General features: G+C 37.9%; 1 protein-coding gene across 1 annotated transcript in view; it reads left to right on the forward strand.

The window, feature by feature from the left end:
* The first annotated feature begins 1,696 nt into the window (after positions 1-1,696).
* The window catches only part of LOC122414219 (ubiquitin carboxyl-terminal hydrolase 31-like), a 30,672-nt gene continuing 11,147 nt past the window's right edge, over positions 1,697-21,221 (forward strand). The window contains exon 1 of the mRNA XM_043425274.1: positions 1,697-3,153. Within this exon, the coding sequence (XP_043281209.1) occupies positions 2,236-3,153 (918 nt within the window). The 5' untranslated portion in view covers positions 1,697-2,235. The remainder of the gene's footprint in view (positions 3,154-21,221) is intronic.

The following is a 21,221-nucleotide window of genomic DNA, read 5'->3' on the forward strand; positions in this document are numbered from 1 at the left end:
AAAACTCACTCGCCGTCCGCAGTCATTGGCGGAACAAAAATTTCATTACGAAACAACGAGGAAGCAAAAAATAGCATTCGCGAAAGAGGCGCATGTAAATCGTGTGGATACAGCATTTCATCGATCGCGTGCAACGCCGCTCGGCCATTTTCCCTCAACGATTTTGCCCAGTCTGATCGAATTAATCGAGGCAATGAATCATAGTGAATTATTATACGCGCTCCCAATCCCTATAATTATCCGAGCAAAAAAAAACACTTTGAAAGAGAAATAAAAATAAGCAACAATCATTCGCGACGAGGCATTCATTTACGATCGCATGAACCCGTTGAGATGTGTCAAGTAATAGGTTCGATTAACCGGTTTTCGTATGCAACAACTCATTTGAATGTAACGAAAAAGTTATATAATTGGATGGTGAATATAAATCCTGCTACGGATATTTCGAAGTGTTCACTCCTTTGTCTATGTTGCTTGTCAAAAAACATTTTTTTTGCTAAAATTTTGTTTAATTTTGCTTTTAACTAAATTATTTTGAAAAAGAACGATTCCCATTTCGCAACTGTTTCTCCGAGACTTGTAGCGTCCGCACGTGCCACGAACCTGTTAGCGTAAAATACAGCGATCAAAGTCATGTCAGGTTTTGAGCGGCCGTTAACATCGCACGCTCGTAATTGCGTATTTTATTATCACATTAATAAATTCTAAGTATTTAATTGCTCATTACTCATGATAACCGAATCGAGTATATGTATCTTCATGAAAAACGAAAGCAAAGAACATACGGCGGATAATGTACATGCAATGGTCATGTAACGTTCGAAGCCACTAATAACAAAAGATTATTTTGAAATGAAACGTATTCAGTTGTTATCGGATTTACTAAAACGTCACTTCGAATATCCTTTATATAGACTATTCAAGATACTTTGTGTGCTTCGAAATCATGCAACGAAAAGCCTTTGAGTTTGACAAGAATATTTCTATGGAGACGCAAAAGATGTCGATGTTAAAATAATCGTTTAAAATGCAATATTTTACGAGTGAAATAACATTTTTATTACATTCGATTTTGTTCGTTGATTACATTTGTTAAAAGGTGAAGTGGAATGAAATTAATTAATTTCACGTAATTTGAGAAAATTCTTTATCGATGACCCACAATGGTTATTACATAACCTTTCATAATCCCATTAATTGTTACAAAATGCATGGATACTTCCATTGTTTTGAATGTATACGCAACTGCTTACCTTTTCTCTGTCAACAGTTCTCTAGTTCAAGGGACGTAGCATGGAGGCATGGATGTTTTGGGGCCTAGTGCATCGGACAAAGTATTGGGTTCGATTCTTGAAAACAACATTTCTCGACACATTGCGAGAGCGAGAGTACTCTTTATTCAATGTACTATCACTTATTTACGACGCTTTAGTAGTTCTTTAGGTTGTCGCGATGTAGTCGCTGTATGTATAGATAAATATTTTGCTCACTTTCTGATCGTTGATAAAGAAAAAAGCTCGTGAGAACTGCACCTTCAATCGAATAACAAGTGGTAGTTTTGTTCCAACGGACGATACTAGTTTTTTTCTTAAAATTGACTTTACCGACTGTGGGTAAGTCGAGTATTAATCTGTGCTACTTTTTTTCGCCACTACGCGACACTCGATCGTTGTAAGATTCCACATTTGGATGCGCGTCGAACGATGGCCGCGTGGAGGTTTTTCTTTCCTTTATTTCTCACAACTATTCCCTCCACAGCGGGATTCTCTCTCGTAATCGCAGTGCGAGCCCTTGGCGCTTGGCGCAAAAGGCAAATGGCCGCCGTCTCGTACTAAACACCGTTGTAACACTCCGCTTTTTGCAACGATGTAAGTGCACATTCCCGAAATAAACAGTTGTTTTCATATTAGCGATAAAAGAAAAGAAAACAAAGATGAATCTCTCGTGGCGGCGGAGATAATTGCAACAATCGGACAAAACGCAGTGAGAATTAATAATACCGGAGCACCGAAAATAGCCAAAATAAGAAGTGTTTTCTTACGTCCGTGATGTGAGGGTCTGTGCAAAATTAGTGTGCGCGGTCCTTAATTTAATTTTTTTTTTAATTTTTTATTTTATCTCGTCCTCACGCGCAAAGAAAGTAGAATCGTCAAATGTCAATCTGGTGAAGCGCGAAAGGGTCTCGGAATTCTTTGATAAATAAGAATAGTGAAGTGAGTACGAGGAAGCCGGGCTATGAGCATCCTCGTCGAAGAAACAATACCAGTAGCTGTTATGAAATCCGTCTCGGAAGGTGATTTGGGTGTGGATGGGGTTAACAAATCACAAAACCCGATGAAGTCGAGTGTACCGACAAGAACTAACGAACGGGACAGTTTAACCCTAAAACGTACGTTTACACTGCCGAAAAATCCATTTCAAAGTGCAACAACGAGAATGTCAAAAAGACGGAGTGGTTCTAAACAGTGGAATCGTTCTGACAACAATAATACTATGCCACAAGACAATACACGCTCTATTATGACGAACGATACAAATATTGGGCCTATCGGGGCTTCCCAAAATTTTCATGCTAGTTTAGCCAGTGATAAAACTGGCAGAAAAGTATTTAGGCGTCCCCCTTGGAAAAAATTTTTCAATAAAATGGTCCAGCATATATCCAGTGTCGGTGTACAAACTAAAACGTCAAACAGAAGCGATTTAGGCTCGAGTTTAAACGACGTTAGAGTTCCACCGCCAAGACCTGCTCACATCCTGCCAGACCGAGTCCCCGGTGTTATTGGGCTTAGGAATCATGGAAATACCTGCTTCATGAACGCTGTACTTCAATGTCTCTCACATACTGACATACTCGCAGAATATTTCGTACTCGACACTTATAAAATTGATTTATCCAGGAGAAATAAACTCAATTCCAAAAAGTATGGTACCAAGGGTGAAATTACTGAGCAATTAGCTCTCCTTCTCAAAGCTATATGGAGCTGCCAGTACGATCCTGAAATGAGCACCGCTTTCAAGAGCGTCGTCGACAAATACGGCAGCCAATACAGGGGTAATCTTCAGCACGACGCTCAGGAATTTTTACTTTGGCTACTGGACAAAGTCCACGAGGACCTCAATCAGGCTACCAAAAAGAAGTACAAAATCATTAAGGTATTTCAACTTTTTTTTTATTAACAAACATAATCAATCTTGTTCTCCTAACTTGGCCCGTAGTTCCAAGATCATTGGAATGTTACGGACATGAATTATGTCACTATTCTGAATTTTTGTATTCTATCATACAACAACGGGAGATGATAAAACGCTTTATGCTCGAGGATTGGTTTGAATATTAGCAAAATGGTGCTTGACGATTAAATCGTTTGAATCACACCCGAATAGTGATTTTTGCTCCGAGCATGAAACAAACATATGCCAAATTCAACAAAATTAGGATAAAAAGCGAACCAAAATTTGTTTGCAAGCACTGCTTGTCCCAGTTTTTTCCATTGTTTGTAAATCATAGAGGAGTGAATACTCAATACATAATTAGTCGAATTGAATGAACGCTTAGCGAAGTTGAGTTTCGAGTAACATTATAATTGCTAATTTATAACTGAGTTGCAATTGAAGTTAAAATGTAAATACGAGAGTTTCTTTACTTGGATAAATATTTCAAGAATACATACCACGTGGTTAGAAAGTGTGAAGACCAGAAATACTTGAACAAAAAAAAGTGTATGGTCAAAAGTGGAACAGGAAAATAAGAAGTGTCAGTGGCTCGAGCAATGCATCGATAAGACGCTCAAATTCAAAAAATTTTACAAAACAAAATTATTATCCGAAGGTATTAATGCTTCACAATAATTTGTACCGCTTGAAACTAATTCCTTTATCAAATAATGATCTTTCAGGCATTCCGATTCATTTTTTTCAACATTCACAAATAATTTTTCACGTTGTATCCTCTTGAGTATTAATTATTCCATCCAGTGAAATGAAACAAAAGTAGCACACAAATCTCGATACGGATATAGGTTAAGTTGCTTGACAATCGAACGTTACGATTATCATTTCATCGTCCAGGGTATCCATATTGAGTATCTAAAATGTATCGTGCTCATAAACATCCGAAGGAATTCGTTCCATGCTTTTTGCAAATAATTTCTGTCATTTCTTGTTTATTTTATTCAAAATTTATCGAAGTGATACAGTGTGAAATAATCCAAGAGTTTGCGAGCACGAAAAGTTCGTTGATATCGAAACAAGTGGCACATTGATAAGCTATCAAATAAGTCGTCCAAATTTTTTCGTATCAACGTTACATTCGAGTTCGTATTTTTCGCGATGAGTGCAATAGAGAAATAACATTTTTCAAAACTTTGTCGTCGTTGTCATCAAATTGGATTCGCGTGAAAAACTAATTGAAATTGAAGATCGATGGAAATCTTGTCTTCCAATAACTGTATCCATAAATTCGTTCAACGAACATTTACGATACTTTCGTTATATTTCCGTGATAAATCAATCAAGAAAATCTTCCTCGACGACTTGCAAAGTGTGTACCCAGCGTGATTTTATATAGAATATAAAAAAGCTCACGACGATAAAGCAAACAGAGAACCTCGTTCGTGAATTTGTACAGACACGAAGATGTTTGCATATCCTGTATTCTCAGAGATTATTGCAACCGGTTAAAAACTCGAGTGAGATATAAACTCGAATGTGTGACGTACTAGACTAGGCGCCAGAATTGAAATCGTTCGATGCTTTCCGGGTTGTCGGTGTCTACAACAACGACCACTGATTGCGTACCAAAGAGAAATGACATTGCACGTGGACGAAATATAAAAAAGCATTGTATGCTATGAAAACAAAGGTATTTCCAACGCTTCACGTTCCGAAGGCAGCCGCAAAGTATTATTTCAATCATCCAAATCGTACCAGTTTTTTTTTTTTTTTTCTTTAGTTTTTACGAATAAAGCGTGTCGAACTTTTTTTTTCGGCACACCGTAAGAGTTTGGGCTCTTTAAAATGACTAGTTTGAGGCCTTATATGCGTACTTACAGCGGGCGAGAAAACGTCATTTTCTTGATTTTTTTTTCGACAAGAAAATAAATGTTTATTGGAAAACTGTGAACGACAGTCATTAGCACATATGTTCATTGTTCATGTACTTGTACAATTTTTATCATAAAAAATTTTCTCAAATGGCGGAACTCCAGTTGTATTCCATTAGTATATTTTTTGAACGTCAGTTGCGGTGGACATGATAACTAAAAAACTATTAATCCGATCCATACCAAATTTATACCACTCATTTGTTATAATAATAGTTTGGGCCTGGACGAAGGATTTGTAAAAATGTTGATTAAAAAAAATGGCGACATTTTTAACACAAAATTCATTCTTTGGGGTGCTAAATTTTCGATTTTTTCGTAACAATTTTTTTTCCAACAAAATATGAAATCCTTTGTCCAGGCCGTAGCTATATTATTATAATAAACAAGTGTTAGAAATTTGATACGGATTGGATTAATAGTTTTTTAGTAATCGTGTCCACCGCAAAGGTATTTAAAAAAAAACCGATTCTGAGATAACCGCGTTTAAAGATTCAAGTATCGGTCGACCACGCGCGCGCCAGCAGGCGGTCGGTTGAAATACCCGTAGCTACTCGTCTAATGCTCCGATCTGTATGAAATTTGGTCAAAATATTTTTCAAGCACTGTACTCGAAGAATATCTAATAAAAAAATGTCCGCTCATCACAGGTTTATATGAGCCCTTAAATTTCTCCAGCAATTATCTTCCAGTCGTTCATTTCTTCAACATTTTTCCCCACTCGAAGAAAGTAAGGTCAAAATAATGATGTTTACAAGCAGAAACGAAGCGTGCGGAGAGTAATTTTTTAGTCTAATCCGCAAACGAATGTTGAGTTTTACGCTGGAAAAAAAGTGACGCTAATTGCCGAAGTAGAGGCTCTTCGTGTAAGCTGACTAAAAACTCGAGCATACTGTGTACGTAGCTGAATCGGAAGCGCGTTTAGCGTTTATAGCGTTGACATAATTTTGAGCTCGGTGTGTGTGCGTGAGTGTGTGCGGTGCGGCGGCAGGGCGCGGGGCGGGGCGGGGGGGGGGGGGGGGTCAATACAAACGAACGGTTCGGGAGCTGTGTATATTGAGAGAACTTCAAGCGATAACCTATTGATGCCTTGTAAGCTCGCTGCTCAATATAAATTAACATTAACACGTGGTCAGTCACATTGAAACGATGCTCGTTTTATCGTAACTCATCCGATGAGCCTGGCCAGCTGAATGCCAAGCAATTGGTGTGACATTTTAAAAATAATTCGTTGAAAATTTGAGTAGAAATATGAGAAAATTATTGATGAAAGAATCGAAATACCTTCGAAGGATCATAATGGAGTTTGTAAGAATATTCTTGAGAGTAAATATAAATATTTCATGCTAGCCAAGACCTTAACCGAATTAGTGAGAACAAGCGGGCGTTGATAGGAATGAAAATGAGAACATAAAAACAGCAGGCATCGCAAGAATACGAGAAAACAATGTTGATACGAGTTGAATACGAACCTCGCGGAATTGTGCTCGGAAAACAAAACGTTTTAATCGCACGGCGACAATGATAAGTTGGAGATATATATTTCTAAAAGAGTTGCACGTGAAAACGTATGGACGTCGAGAGAAAGAGGGAGAAAAAAAACGAAATCAATAACGCGTTGAAAGATGGAACGAGACTTCTCAGGTGATGGTCTGGAAGCTTTCCGTTCGACTCGACACAAATCTTTTAGATAACGGCGAGACTCGACGTTCCGTTAGACTACGTCGACGGCGACGCTGCGACTCTATCGTCAGAGAATGAGAAGAAGATGTACGCGTGTGCGGTTGCACCAGGCTAAGATTTGTGCCATACTACATGGAATTATAGGTCATTCGGTGCGTGAGAAAGCGGCTCAATGGCTTTCCTTCCATCCAGCGCTTCGTCACACGAAATTAAAACCATCGCTGTTTTTTTTTTTTTTTTATTCTTATTTTTTTGAGTGAAATGAAATAAAATGACGCTGAAGTTTGTAACGTTGAAGTCCTACGAAATGATTTAAACAAAAGCTCTCGAATAATTCCAGTCAATCTACAATTTTGTTCCCTGCTGAATTTGCAATTCGTATATAGTTTTTCAACGTACACCAATGATTTGTGAAATAAATAATTGGCGAATTAAGCCAGAGCATGCTCGAAGGATCGTATTTTATGGGTGTCCTAATTGAAGTTTAATTGAAAGTCGATTTTTGCTTCCTGATTGAAGATATTAACACTCTAAATTAATGTCACAATTATTAATTAGAAATTTTAAATAAATTTTTTCAACTTATTTTTTGACGAATGAAATGACAAGCCATTAATTAATCAGGGATCCATCGCTGACTGAACCCCAAATTTCATTCGTCCCTGGCTAAAATAATGACGCTGAAGTTTCCAACGTTGGAGTCCAACGAAATGATCGAAAAAAACTCTCCAATAATTCCAGTAATTCTCCTATTTTGTTCCCTGCCAAATTTGCGATTCGTAGTTTTTCAAGCTGCACCAACGATTCGTGAAATAAAAAATTGGTGAATTACAAACGTTTTTTTCGTTCATTTCGTTGGACTCGAACGTTGGAAACTTCAGCGTTGTCTAAAATACTACAGTTTCTCTGTAAAAAATCGCTTTGGAGAGCGCAAAGGGTAATGGATCAAGAAAAAAGTTTTAATAAAAAGACAAAAGGCTATGACAGCAATGGCCCAAACCAAGCAGAAAGAAAATGCTGAAATAAACAAACGTGAGGTTACGAGTGCTCATTTTACCAATTTCGTTTAAGGAGTTTCGGTACAGAAGTCAAAATATTAAGAAATTGATCAAATTTGGTGATAATGTTCTTCAACATCAAGTGCGAAAACTCAAATTTTTTCAAAATTTTCTTCTACTTAGTTATCGAGTAATTACGCATTAAAGCAGATTTCTCATGCCCGGAATGTATGCCTATATATATGGAAACGCTATGCTTATACACGTAAACTTTAGTGATCGATTACTCGATAACTGTGTAGAAGAAAAATCTTAAAAAATTTGTGTCGTCAAATTTGGCACTAAAGAATATGTTCACCAAATTTTATAAAATTCTGAACTTTTTGAATTTTTTAATTTTTTTAGCATGGATTAGCATGGCGACATTGTATCGCCTGTACCGAAACTCCTTAATATATCTTTATTACTAACAAGACAATCGTCTCGATTTTTTGCCCAGACGTTCATTGTATACTTCGTTGTTATTGTGTACCTCTTCATAAACTTCGTAAGAAGCGTTCATTCTTTATATGGAATGATAAACAATTTTTTACTCATAGTCTCTATAACCCTGCGTATTTTTCTTGATATTTAACCACGTTTATCTCAGTAACCAATAAGACCTTCGAAATTTGATATGCGTGTCAGTCGACTACCCATTTGGACTCTTAAATTTCAAAACTTAGGAAAATTTTTATTCGTTTCCTTGGACTCTAACGTTGCAAACTTCAGCGTCGTTCAAACAAATAGAGATTCTTTTGTTCCTTTCATAATCGAGTATTGACCGAGGTCAAAAATCATCTCGAAAATGCATGAATATCCCACAACGTCTTTTCAAGAATCATTAATTTCTTTCATAATTTCTCCCACTAATTAATGGGAGTCACTATAACAAGAATCCAAAAAACATAAAATCGCCTCGACGATTTTTTCACCAGTAAATGAGCCAACGACAATGCGGACTCCTCGATCTTTATTTTTCCCACTTTTAAATACATTCGTTCACAACGAGAACGCAGTTGAATTAAGAAAATCTTCGATCCAACAATCCGCAGTTGTTTGCACTCTGTTCACAAAGAAACGGACTTAATGAGAGCCTTTTTCGAAAGAAAAGTTTGGAACTTCGCTCGTACAATCGCCATTTTAATAGGCTCCGTGTGTATATCGAGCTCTTAATACCGATTACGATAAGAAATGACGCAACGAGAAACAACACGAGAAGTATAATGACTGGCTGGTATTAGCTGTGCGCATGTAACGTCGTAGGTGTCTTATATATACAAGCTCACGTACATACACGTGTGTGCAAAGTATAGTGCAAACTGAGATGCTGAGATGAATCATCGCCCGTGAAACGATGCTTGAATCCCCTTATATATTTTCGTCGTTCAGAAAACAGTCACATCAAAACACGTGATTGTGGCTATACAATGGAGTCCGAAAGTCACAATGACGCTGAAGTTTGCAACGTTCCAGTCCAGCGAAATGGTGTAAAGAAACCCCCAATAATTCCAGTTATTCTCCGTTACCTTTGTTACCTCCCGAATTTGCAATTCGCAGTTTTTCAAGCTGCACCGATGCTTCGTGAAATAAAAAATAATTGGTGAATTACAAATGTATTTTTTTTTTTTTTTTTTTTTCCGTTCATTTCGTTGGACTCGAACGTTGCAAATTTGAGCGTCGTAAAGTCACATCCATAAATGGTTATTTCTTCAGGGTTTGTAAAAAAAAGGCAGTGGTTGGCTCTGCATAACGTTCGATCCCATCTCGCGTGCAGCTCGAGTCCCGATGGTGGAAAAGGGCGACGAACATTGTGGGAAATATCCTAAATGTGCATCCTTCAATGCTCGCCGACTCCGCAACGACACGTTGTAGCAAATAATCGTGTCTTGAAACGCCGGACGACGTCTAGTCTCGCGCGCACTGGTGTGGTGCGTCGTGCGGTGTGGGCGGCCTCGAAACTCTCACACTCTTATCCGAACGAAGATCATCTCAGTCTCGTTCTCTCTCGCGCCGTCTGGATTTCAATTTGTAAAAGTGTTTAGAACCGAAGACAAAAACGTCAGAGTGGTTCTCTTTGGAAGACGCAACAAATGACACAACGTCGAATCTATTTTTGCGCATGCGCCCATATTTTCTTGCAACGCCGATGTTTTTCGTGCTCTCGTCGAAAATTATCGCGAGATTTTATCCTCACTTTTGCACTCAACGGGGCCCAACTTTCTACATGGTTTTGCCTACTACGGAGCAGTTTTACACACACGCACACACACTTGCGTACTACCGACTCGCTTCGTACTACTTTATTCACATTTCATTTGCTGTCGCAGGAACAACGAGGCTCGATTATTGCTTGATTTTTTAGAATTTAATCGTCCCTGAGATTTATTAGAACACGACATTCAACGCCGCGCGTTAACGGACCTCGGATCCCTCGGTGCAGCTGTTCAACTTTTCTTATATTGTATCTGGATACTGAACGCCAATGTAACGACAAACTTATTCTGTTCTAAAAAAGAGGTTTGAGCATATCGAGCGTTGAGTCGATGCAGATGAATATTCACTGTACGAAAACAACGCAGTTGTAAAGGAGCTTGGAAAATGATTTGAGAATTCGTGATTTTCCGTATGCTGAGAGTGACACTGTGAAAATTTTGTGAATTTTTTTATCTGTTATTTGTCTCTAATGACGCAGACTCGAAAATCGATTGCGGATTTTTATTTTGGTTTTTTAATTGCAACGAAGATTTTAGTCGCGAAGTCGATGCTCGTGGGTGGGAAAATTCGATGTATTAGAATAACGTTTTTCAAACGTTTGTAGAAAAATGACACGACGCTGAAGTTTGCAGCGTTGGAGTCCAACGAAATGAACGGGAAGAAAATAGCAATTGATGAATTATTTATTTCACGAATTATTGGTGTAGGTTGAAAAATTACGAATTGCAAATTCGGCAGAGAACAAAATCGGTAATTAACTCGAATTATTTGAGAGCCTCTTAAACCATTTTGTTGAACTCCAACGTTGCGAAATTCAGCGTCGTGAAAAATGTGTTATTTCGTATGTTTAACTCGCGATTTTTCAATACGATGTGGCATCAAGACGCGAGAATACCGCTAAAGTATTGTTGGCGCGTTGAAAAGCCGAATTCAGTGGAGCAGAACACGTCCATTTGGAGCGTTGAAAATTCGTTGTCAACCGGTTTTAGTGTCGTACGCGATGACGATCGTATTCAAGAGAGCGCTTAATGGTTGCGTATTCGTGTCGATCTTCAACAAAATTCCGTTCGTCGATTACGATACTTCGTTAAGCGTGTGCCACTTTACGATGGACCTGTTGCCTTGGAATGTGGAGCGTTCAAATCCTTCGATTTTTACTCTCAACTTGGATAAACATTATTGTCGATAAATTTTCAAGAAACAGAAATGCGAGAGACGGACAAAAAAACAGAATCGGCATTCCCATGTTTTCTTTCGATTCCGTTACTTGTATTAAGATTTCATTCGAGTTTATATCGAATACAGAATTTCTGTGGATCGGGACTCTCTCTCTTGAAAGGTGGAAAATCTCCACCGGAACGGGAAGTCATAAAACGTCATTCCAGCTCGCCGTTCCGTGGTTAATTCTTCGCCTCTTTCTCTCGTTTTTGTCCCTGAGTTCGCCGTTTATTCTACTTGCGAGTTTTATATTTTAACATTCTTAGTATTCGTTTTTTTCAACTTGCCTCGTACTTTTCAACGCAACAGAGGATGCTCAGCTCGCTGTTTTCTCGGGTCCAAAGATACGCGAGCCTTTTGTTGCGAGCGATTTTTCCTTAAAGTTCAAGCACTTCGAATCACGATAACGTACAAGAAAAGACAAAACTTTTGTTGAAAAATATATTTCATTATTTGCGAGACGAAATCATTGATTTATTGGTGAATTGGAAAAAAATATTTTCATGTTTGTTTCTCGTATGAAACATTCTCACGTGACTCGAACGTGACTGCAAGCTGCAAACGGTCATTATAATGTTTCAGCGGTATACACTGCTCGAAATAAAGTAGTTCTCGGTGAGGTATGCGCGAATTCCTGAATATTTTATCCCTTCGAGAATAAAAGGAGAGATTTATGTCGAAGTTTTTCTTGCTGAAAACCCATGCCCAGGCGGATAAGCCAGTTTACCTGAAAAGACGACGCTGCGCTCGCTGCGACTCTCAAACCTTCGATGCTGAAATGTTCCGTAGGAGTTTTTTTTTTTTTTTCGAGAACCGAAAAACTGCCAATTTCGTTGTAATTCGTGGCAGTTTGAGAAAAGTGGCGAATATTGTTTTCGGCACAGAAAACGAAATTGGAGCGAAAAATTGGAGTAAAGTGGAAAGAATTTCATTGAAAACCACACTCCACTGGTAATTCCCAACTCATAAAATGACTCACGAATAAATTGGATGACGCGGACGTGAAGGACCTTCAATGAAGTTCGAACAATAGAGATCGCTTGCGAGACAAAAACAAACGAAATGTGAACAAAAAAATGAAACGCGTTGAAAGGGAGGAAGAACGTCGCGACGATACGCGTGAGTGCCAAAAATATCCGGAGTTGCAGTTGGTATGATCCGCCAGGCGACCGGAAGAGTCACGTACTCAGAATAGAACACGTATCGTGACGTCGACTCCGTATCCCGTTTGATATGCAGCACGCATTTTTCACGTTTTCACATTTTTAGTGAAAAAGCATAAGATTTTAATAATCGCACCATTAAAAGTTAATGCGACGCTGAAATTTGCAACGATCGAGTCCAACGAAACGAACGAAAAAAACATCAGTAATTCGCCAATTTTTTATTCCACAATTGCGGAACTATTGGAGGCTTTTTTTACATCATTCCGTTGGACTCCAACGTTGCAAACTCAGCGTCGTAAGCTTTTTCATCTCGATAAACTGGCAGATCGGAAATAATTGGAGTGACGAAAAAATTGTTTGAAAAAAACTTGATGCGGCTGTGAAAAATTGGGGTAGGAAGATACCGAATAAAGTTTTGCTTCCATGTCGATCTGTCACGCGGGGTTTCCGAGACTAGAGAAATAAAAAAAATATTGACTCAGCCGGAGTTTTACGTTTGTCCACGTGCTAAATATAGTTCATGGAAAAGTGCGGTAACGCACGCGGCTGTAATACAATAATTGGATTGACGAGAGTGCGGAAGGATGGCGCGGGTATAGAAAGAGGGGTGAGTCCAGTCGGTCTGGTCTCGCGGGCACACGAATATTTTGGTCGGGTTTGTCTGTCGGTCGCTCGCGGTGAAATCGGTCACGGTCATGCTTCCGAGCCTTCGTCAGTCTCTTTATCATTATTCGGCTCTGCCTCTGCTCTCCGCCGCACATTTTCACAACTATATTCTGCTCCACTGCGTCCTCGAGGCCCCAGAAACAGGAGCAAATTTCATGGGAACATTTAGCCGATATATTGATTGCGTTAATGTCGCGTGATTGCATCAAAATTCATCAATTACGGCTGAACTCGATGCTCCTAACTGGAAATACCTGTTGATAATGTTCAATATTATTTCACTCACTCATTTTTATGCTCTCGTAATTTATAATGATTTAAAAAACTGAATGATTTTATTGCTGAAAAACTATTTCGAAAATCCTCCTGACAGCTGAAATTATTCGAGTTTTTATCGTCGGTACGCAACGGAGTGTTGCTTTATTCAAAGGGAAACACGCCATTCGCTTGGGACCTTGAGACACAAGAAATGCTCATGCTTAATCCAACGCCAGAGTCAACTAGTTAGTCCGTAGTTGATCTGCGAAATGTAGGAATGAAAAAATTGCCTCAGCCGTTTTGAGGGTAAATGCAAAAGAGCGCTTAAAATATTTCGAGATATTAGCGAGTATTGAAAAATTGCTGGAGCTTCCATTCGTTATTTTCCTGAGTATGTGCGCACTCGAAGACTCTCATTACGCCTGAATTGTCATCACTGTTTGATGCTTCGTGTCAAACATAATAACGAAAATAATTCTTTTTCTCTGACTAATTTCTCATCAATATTTCCAAGGACCTTTGTTTCCAAAGTTATTGCTCGTCAGAAGTTCAGTTCCCTCCGAGCAAAAGGGGGAAATTTTTTCGAAAAATTCACATTTTTCTGTCGGAAAATATTTCCCCAGCGAAAAACGAATTCGTACGTGGATCATAATTCCGCAGCTTCCGCGATCTCTTAATTACTTTCGTCTCTGTATCCGAGAGCCTCGTTCTTTCACAGAAGCTCGACCTCGCTCCGAGAGGGAATTCATTGAAATCGGTTGGGGTGAAAAAAGAGACGTTTCGCTTATAAAGACACGAGTTCGTACGATGCTGCGCGGAGGCTGCATCGACGTAAGATGTGCTCGGACCAACGAGGCTGTGTGCTTCTACACACGCGGCGATACTGCGTGGGTGTTTGCCCGTTTTTATCGTACGAGCATGCGTGCTCACGTTTACACATTGCTGCTTATAGAGGGTGACGATTTCACAGCGAAAAATTCGAGTCCGTTGTTTTTTAGTGAACGAAAACGCAGGAGAAGACGTGCCTGGAAAAGGGGGGACGAATAATCAAGGTTGAAGACACACTCACAGAACTGATGATGCCAAAAGCAAATAGTTTGATCGTTGGAAATAAGTGTTCTGGAACGATCATCCAGGGGTTTGTACATTCGACTCGAAATCAGGAGATTCTGCTCAAAATTACTTCGTAAATACAAATTAATTGAGTTCCAATGAAAAACAATCGTTGAGATGAGAGAAATGATGAAATTAAGTCGAATTCCCATGAATTTATTGACCAGTGACCTTGAACGTGACGAGAAGCAATTTTTTTCATCAAAAGAAAATTATTTATCGGGTGTTGAATATATTCGATAGAAAGAGCATCGAGCATTCGAGCAAATATTTGGTCTTCTCAAATAAACGAAACGGAACATCGGACCTGTTCGATTTTGCGTATTTCAATTGTGCCATCGAATTCAAATTGGCTCAACGAAACTCGCTTGTTTGTATTATCGAAGCCGCACCCTCCACACGAATTTGTGGTTCTCCGTATATGCACACATGCATGCACGTATATATCGCTTTTTGTTTCGTCTCCTTCCTCGAGTTAACGTTTCATGGTCATCGTCGCCTGGTTGCACCACGACGTAGAAGTGCAAGACGTCCTTCATGGCAACGTGAACACGGTAAAAACATGGCCCAGTATCGGGGGGACACCCTTGTTAAATTTCTCGTCAGTTCAATTTTTTCCACAAGCTTATGTCGCTGATGACCCATGGATGAAAACGATGCTGAAGTTTGCAACGTTGGAGTCCAAGGAAATGAACGAAAAAAACATCTGTAATTCGCCAATTTTTTATTTCACAAAGTACCTGTGCAAGTTGCAAAACTACGGATTTCAAATTCGGCAGGGAACAAAATTGGAGAATGACTGGAATTATTGGAGGCTTTTTTACATCATATATTTCGTTGGACTCCAACGTTGCAAACTTCAGCGTCATTGGATGAAATTATTTGCCCTGTGAACTTACAGGGTGTCGGGCATAAGATCGAGCGGTGATGGCTCAGTGTCTGCGTTACTGCAGTCCGTGACTTCGTAGGAGAAAAGTATTCGATCAAAATTTTTGTAAAATCGACAGTCAAATTTTCGGGTTGGTGCCTCAAAGTCTTTTCTCTATATGATCGATTTTTGGGCGTTTTATCGCTGTTTCTGACGCTTCCATTGTCCAACTATTCGGTTGACTGACAATTAGACACGTTTCTATATTTTACAAATTCATAATGGCACGATTGGACGAAAAAAAACAGGCTCAAGGTGAATGGGAGAAAATCCAAATCTAGGAAGTCAAGGAATGACAGTAGCGGTCTAATAAACTTTAGAAACGTTCTCATAATACGATTATTCGCGAAACAATGAGTTAGAAAAATGATGTAAATCAAAGGATATTTTTTCACTAGATATTCTCCGAGTACAATGAATACTTGAATCGAATAATGCGAATAATACGAGTACTTGAATCTTTAAACGCGATTATCTCAGAATCGTCTTTTTTGAAAAATACCTTTGCGATGGACACGAATACTAGAAAACTATTAATCCGATCCGTACCAAATTTCTACCACTCGTTTATTATAACAATAGCTAGGGCCTGGACGAAGGATTTCATATTTTGTTGGAAAAAAAACTTGTCACAAAAAAATCGAAAATTTAGCACGCCAAAAAATGAATTTTGTGTTAAAAATCTCGCCATTTTTTTTAATCAACATTTTTAAAAATCCTTCGTCCAGGCCCAAGCTATTATTATAACAAATAAGTGGTATAAATTTGGTATCGATCGGATTAATAGTTTTTTAGTTATGTCCACCGCAACTGATGCTCAAAAAAGGTGCTAATGGAATACAGCTGGAGTTCCGCCATTTTGAGAAATTTTCCGATGAAAAAAATTGTACAAGTACATGAACAAATGTGCTAATGAATGTCGTTCACAGTTTTCCAATAAACATTTATTTTCTTGTCGAAAAAAAATCAAGAAAATCACGTTTTTTCGCCCGCTGCAAGTGTACGTGAGGCCTCAATTCGTTGAAATTGTTTATAAATTGTTCCCGAAATACCAGAATAAACGTATTTGAAAACTCCCAGCAGTCTGTCGATAGTTTTCTTTGTTATTTTTAGTGTAAAATTCAACCCTCCGTTCAAGAGTTTTATTAGTCAGGGAAAATCATGATGTGAAGTCATCATTTTCATTCCTCATTGAGCATAATTACATATTTATTGTAGTTATAGAAAAAAAAACGTGATTTTTGGACTATGACGGAACATGAACGTTAACACAATGCAGTTGTGCTCTTACACACGAAAATAATAATTTTTTGTTCACATTATATGCGTGAATTAATCGCGACTCCCCGGCTACCGAAGTATCATGCTGTGAAATGCATTTCTGATACATTTCGTGTGACGCAACCCTCTGGCATCACACGAGACTTTGATCTCGCGACGATGACTCATTCTACTATTTTCATATCGTTCATTGTTTTTGTCTCTTATTTACTTTTTTATTTTTTTATTGAAAGTATTCTATCGGCTTGAGAGGAAATTCTTTTCCTGATTTTCCTGCGAGGTTTAACACCTTTGGAATTATTTTTCTCTCAACAGTGCTTTGAATAAATATTTGGAAATGAAAAATGTTGAGTGGAATCGTCACGATTATAAATCAAATGTCATGATTTATTGGCGAGGAAGAAGACAATAAGCTCGCGTTCGAAATCACTCTGAAAACCCTCTTATGAATGTTTCTTGACAAATATGTAAAAATTTTTTTTTTTTTTTCATGAGAATCATGAGAGCCCAGTGGCTTGCACTCACATTCGAATTCACCCGGATAAAGGCGCAATCAAAAATTTTAAACTTTAATTGTCGCTGGTGAATATGGGCGTTTAAAATAAATTTGATAAAATTGCATCAGCCGAATGGTTCTAGTTAAAAAGTAGTTCAGATGTTCTATGACTAATAAAGTTTACAACTTTATTACTTAACTACTTTATCTTGATTAATTTCAAGTCTAAATTATTAATAAAATTAATAAACACGTACATTGAGAATATTTTTATCACAAGAATGTAATAAAATGCTATAAAAATATCATAAAAGATAAAATTTATACTTCAACTTGCCTAGTTAATGATTGAGTCGGTACCGGTGACACTTTGAATAAACATAACCTAGGGAACATTTTTATTGTGCGAAAGAGAGTTTATATCGGTGTAATGACACCGAGAAAAAGGAATGGTCAATTGATTTAAAAAAAGCGAAGTCACTATTCGAATGAAAGCACGTGAGTCAGTCTCAAAAATAAATTTGATGAAATTCCCGCGATTCCCGAATTTGCCCGAAGTTCAATCAGCCGCTACCATCTTTTAAAGAAACGAAATCTGATAAATTTTCTTCACGATATAAACTTTTCCAAAGTTCGAACACCGTACAATTTTTTCATAATTAATATTATTGTGAGTTCCCCCAAAAGGTACCGTGGTAAAAACTCAAAATTGTAAATGGAATAATTCGAAATTTTGCCCCGTAAGAAGCTCCCGAACTGTGCTTATCGTTATCAGTTGAAACTTTAAGTTGAAACTTTAGTTGAACTACTTTAAGCTAAAATGTTCTTGCAATGCAGAACGCTTCCTTGACGTTGACGTCAGCTATTGAGGAAAAATGAATGTGCTCGATCATCATTGGTGCTGCTGCAGCATTTTCTATGTTAAAAATTTTTTTGCACACCTCATAAAACTAAAGAAAAAGAGCGCTGACCTCGGCTCGCTCCGCTTTCGTTCCTTTGACAATAAAATCGTGCTAATCGCGACGACGAAGTCTGTTTGCTCTCGGCTTTCTCCAACTTGACGCGCGAGAGCCTTGCTCCCGTGAAGAAAGCATCGTGAATCGTGCACGATTGAAGTGCGTGCGTGTACACGAGCTGCATCAATTATCGCTGCAAACTATCCTTCACTGCTCCACCCTCGATCTCGATGCGTCTGTCGTGTGACAATCCAGCCAGTGAATAAAAAAACCAACAATCCACGAAACTCGATCTACAAAGTTGTTGCTCTAAGAAAAGCTTTTTCATAACTTCTCCTCATAACGGAATTCGACAAATTTTTTCACATTTCGAATGATTATAATTCAAAAAATTCATTCAGAATATTGAGATTCGTTGAAAGAATTAGAAAAAATTTTACCGATAAAAGTCAGTATTGAAGTAGTTTTTGAATAAATTTTACAAATAATACACGCCAACCGTATGTGAAAATTCTCAAACTGCAATTATGAGCAATCGTCGTTTCTGCACATCGCACAGAGTACGCGGAGTGTATTTAAAAAATTCAATGCTCGTGACTCTTGCAGTTGAAATTCTTATTAATTATGTACGATTGAGAGAAAGAGAAAGTCTCGAAAGGGCGATATCTCGAGACTCGAAGAGCTTCAAATTCCTTGCACAAGAGAGCGCCTGTGACGACAACACGACGAATCAGTAAACTGCTACAAATTATTATCATCATTATTATTATTATTGTTGTTATTATTATTACCAGCACAATCGTCATATTTCTACTCGAGCTTCTTACATACATCTGTACCTAAAAGTGACTCTTCGATGAGGACGGTCTAATTATGAGAGACTTGTATAAAGTCCATTGCAACGAGGATCCTTATACACGAAGAATGTTTATGGCTTTATAGCACATCTCGCCTCATCAAGAATTCTCCGAGGGGTGAGGGGGGGGGGGAATAAATTCCCGAAAGTACAACAACATTCCAAGTTTTTTATATTCGCAATAATTTATCAACGTTATACAAGAAGAATTTCAAAGGAAACAATACCCCGGAATTCTCAGTGAATAATTGTACGGTAAATCGTGGAAGTATTCACTAATAATGAAGTTTTTACAATTCAGGATATTAAGAAATTCGAAGAAAAAATGAATCTCAAATTTTCAGATTCAGAGCAATCTCGAAACGTTGGTAGCATCCTTTCCAACCATTTCTGAATAATTTTTCACTCCCTATCCACGTTTTTGTCTGTTCTTAGTTATTCTCGTAACACTATTAATGATGTGTGACTGGTATTTCTGCCTATTCATTTGCGCGTTCATCCGCGACACGTTCAACAGACAAATAATAACTTTTTACTCTTTTTTTCCAGTTCATAAGCTCGAAAATATTTTTGAATGTAGAAAATGCAGTTTGCCGGACACACGTAAATGATGCTTCTCAATCAGTTGGCGCAGGATTATTGATTTTTTTTCATCTGCTTACGTATTTTTAATCCACTTTCGTATTTACGAGGTTTTATTAGGTAATTTATTCTATTAGTTGATGCCTTCGTACAGATTCGTTAAAATACCAGATGTCAAATTCACTCTCCGAAAAGAGACTAATGATTTTCGCAACAGTTGTATTTTTTCAGGCCTTATATCAATGTATCTCATGAAAAGAGGAGTTTTATTTTCCTTCACAGTGAAATAAAAGAATACAAAAACGCTATAATCGATGCTACAGAGATGAGAAACGAGTTGTCAAGAAAAACATAGAAACTTGCGTTTTTCATTCGCAAAACAATGAATTGCCTCGAGCGAACAGAATTCTTTCAATTACAATTGCATTTGTGAATATATAACGGAAGAAAATAATATTGCAAAAAGTATCAACAAGAAAAAAATGTCACAAGAAACATCTGATCAAAACAGGAATAGTTACAACAGCAACAATCACAGCAAAGTTGACATGTTTGCACATAAAAGTTTGCATAATAACACAACGATTTCAATGAGACTGAGGTTGTTCGATTCAGCTCGGAAAACCCCAAAGTCAAAGAAACGGTAATTCTCTCCAAATTTGGGCAATAAAAAAAATGTTTCAGAGAGGAATTTAGTGGAATTTATATATTTTTTCATTCCACTGGCAGCACCTCTAAAAAATTTGTCAGGTGATTCAAATTTTGAGAAAACAATGTTTTCGTGATATGCTAACACATATCAACCTGCGAAACAAAGCGAATCATTTTTTCATCTCGAGATGTTTACGAAGAATCGAAAAAAAGCTTTTGAAAAACCACTGGGACGACCTCTAGATGTTTTTTCTCCAAGCTCAAATTTTGAAAAGAAAAAAATGTAACATCGATGTTGCCGCCACTTTTTGAGAGAATTCGGAGAGAATTACTTTTACATTTACATTATGTATTAACATAATCACTTGCGACTTTGAGGAATTTTTGTTTTTTTTTTTTTTTTTTTTTTTTTTCGAATCACTCTAATCTATACTCGCGTTTGTGTATGATTGGGAATATAAGATGAAACGACGTGCATAACCTGAGTGCACATATATGTACCAGGATGACCGTTCCATTGATCCGATTAGAGGAAGCCTCTTTCTGGTGTACATGTAACTCTTTTTTTCAATCTCTCTCCCTCTCTCTTTCGTTGTCTTTCTTCCCCCTTCTCGCTTTGAGGCACCAGAGGTTTGTAAATACACCAGGAAGCATCAGAAGCCAGGCTCGAAGCCAATAATGAAATGCCACGCTCTTGCGACCAAAATGTTTCTTCTTATTCGTCGAGAATTATTCAATGAGTCATTGGAGCGAATAAATCCTTTTTTTTCGATGCTATAAATATTATTGAGCTCCAGCTGATTTTTTCCAAATTTTTTGTAACCTCGTACACATACGCGCGCCTGTCTGCAGTGTCACTTCTAGTCAGAAGCAAAGCCTGAATGAGGTCTCGACGATTTCAATATACACGAAGAAAACAAGACCCAAAATTGTAGAGAAAAGTACTAAGAATATAGTACTTCAGGGACAGTATATATGTACTAGATTGCAGCATTAATTCGAAGAGCAGTA

The sequence above is a fragment of the Venturia canescens genome, chromosome 1 (genome assembly GCF_019457755.1).
Source record: "Venturia canescens isolate UGA chromosome 1, ASM1945775v1, whole genome shotgun sequence".
Classification (NCBI taxonomy): domain Eukaryota; kingdom Metazoa; phylum Arthropoda; class Insecta; order Hymenoptera; family Ichneumonidae; genus Venturia; species Venturia canescens.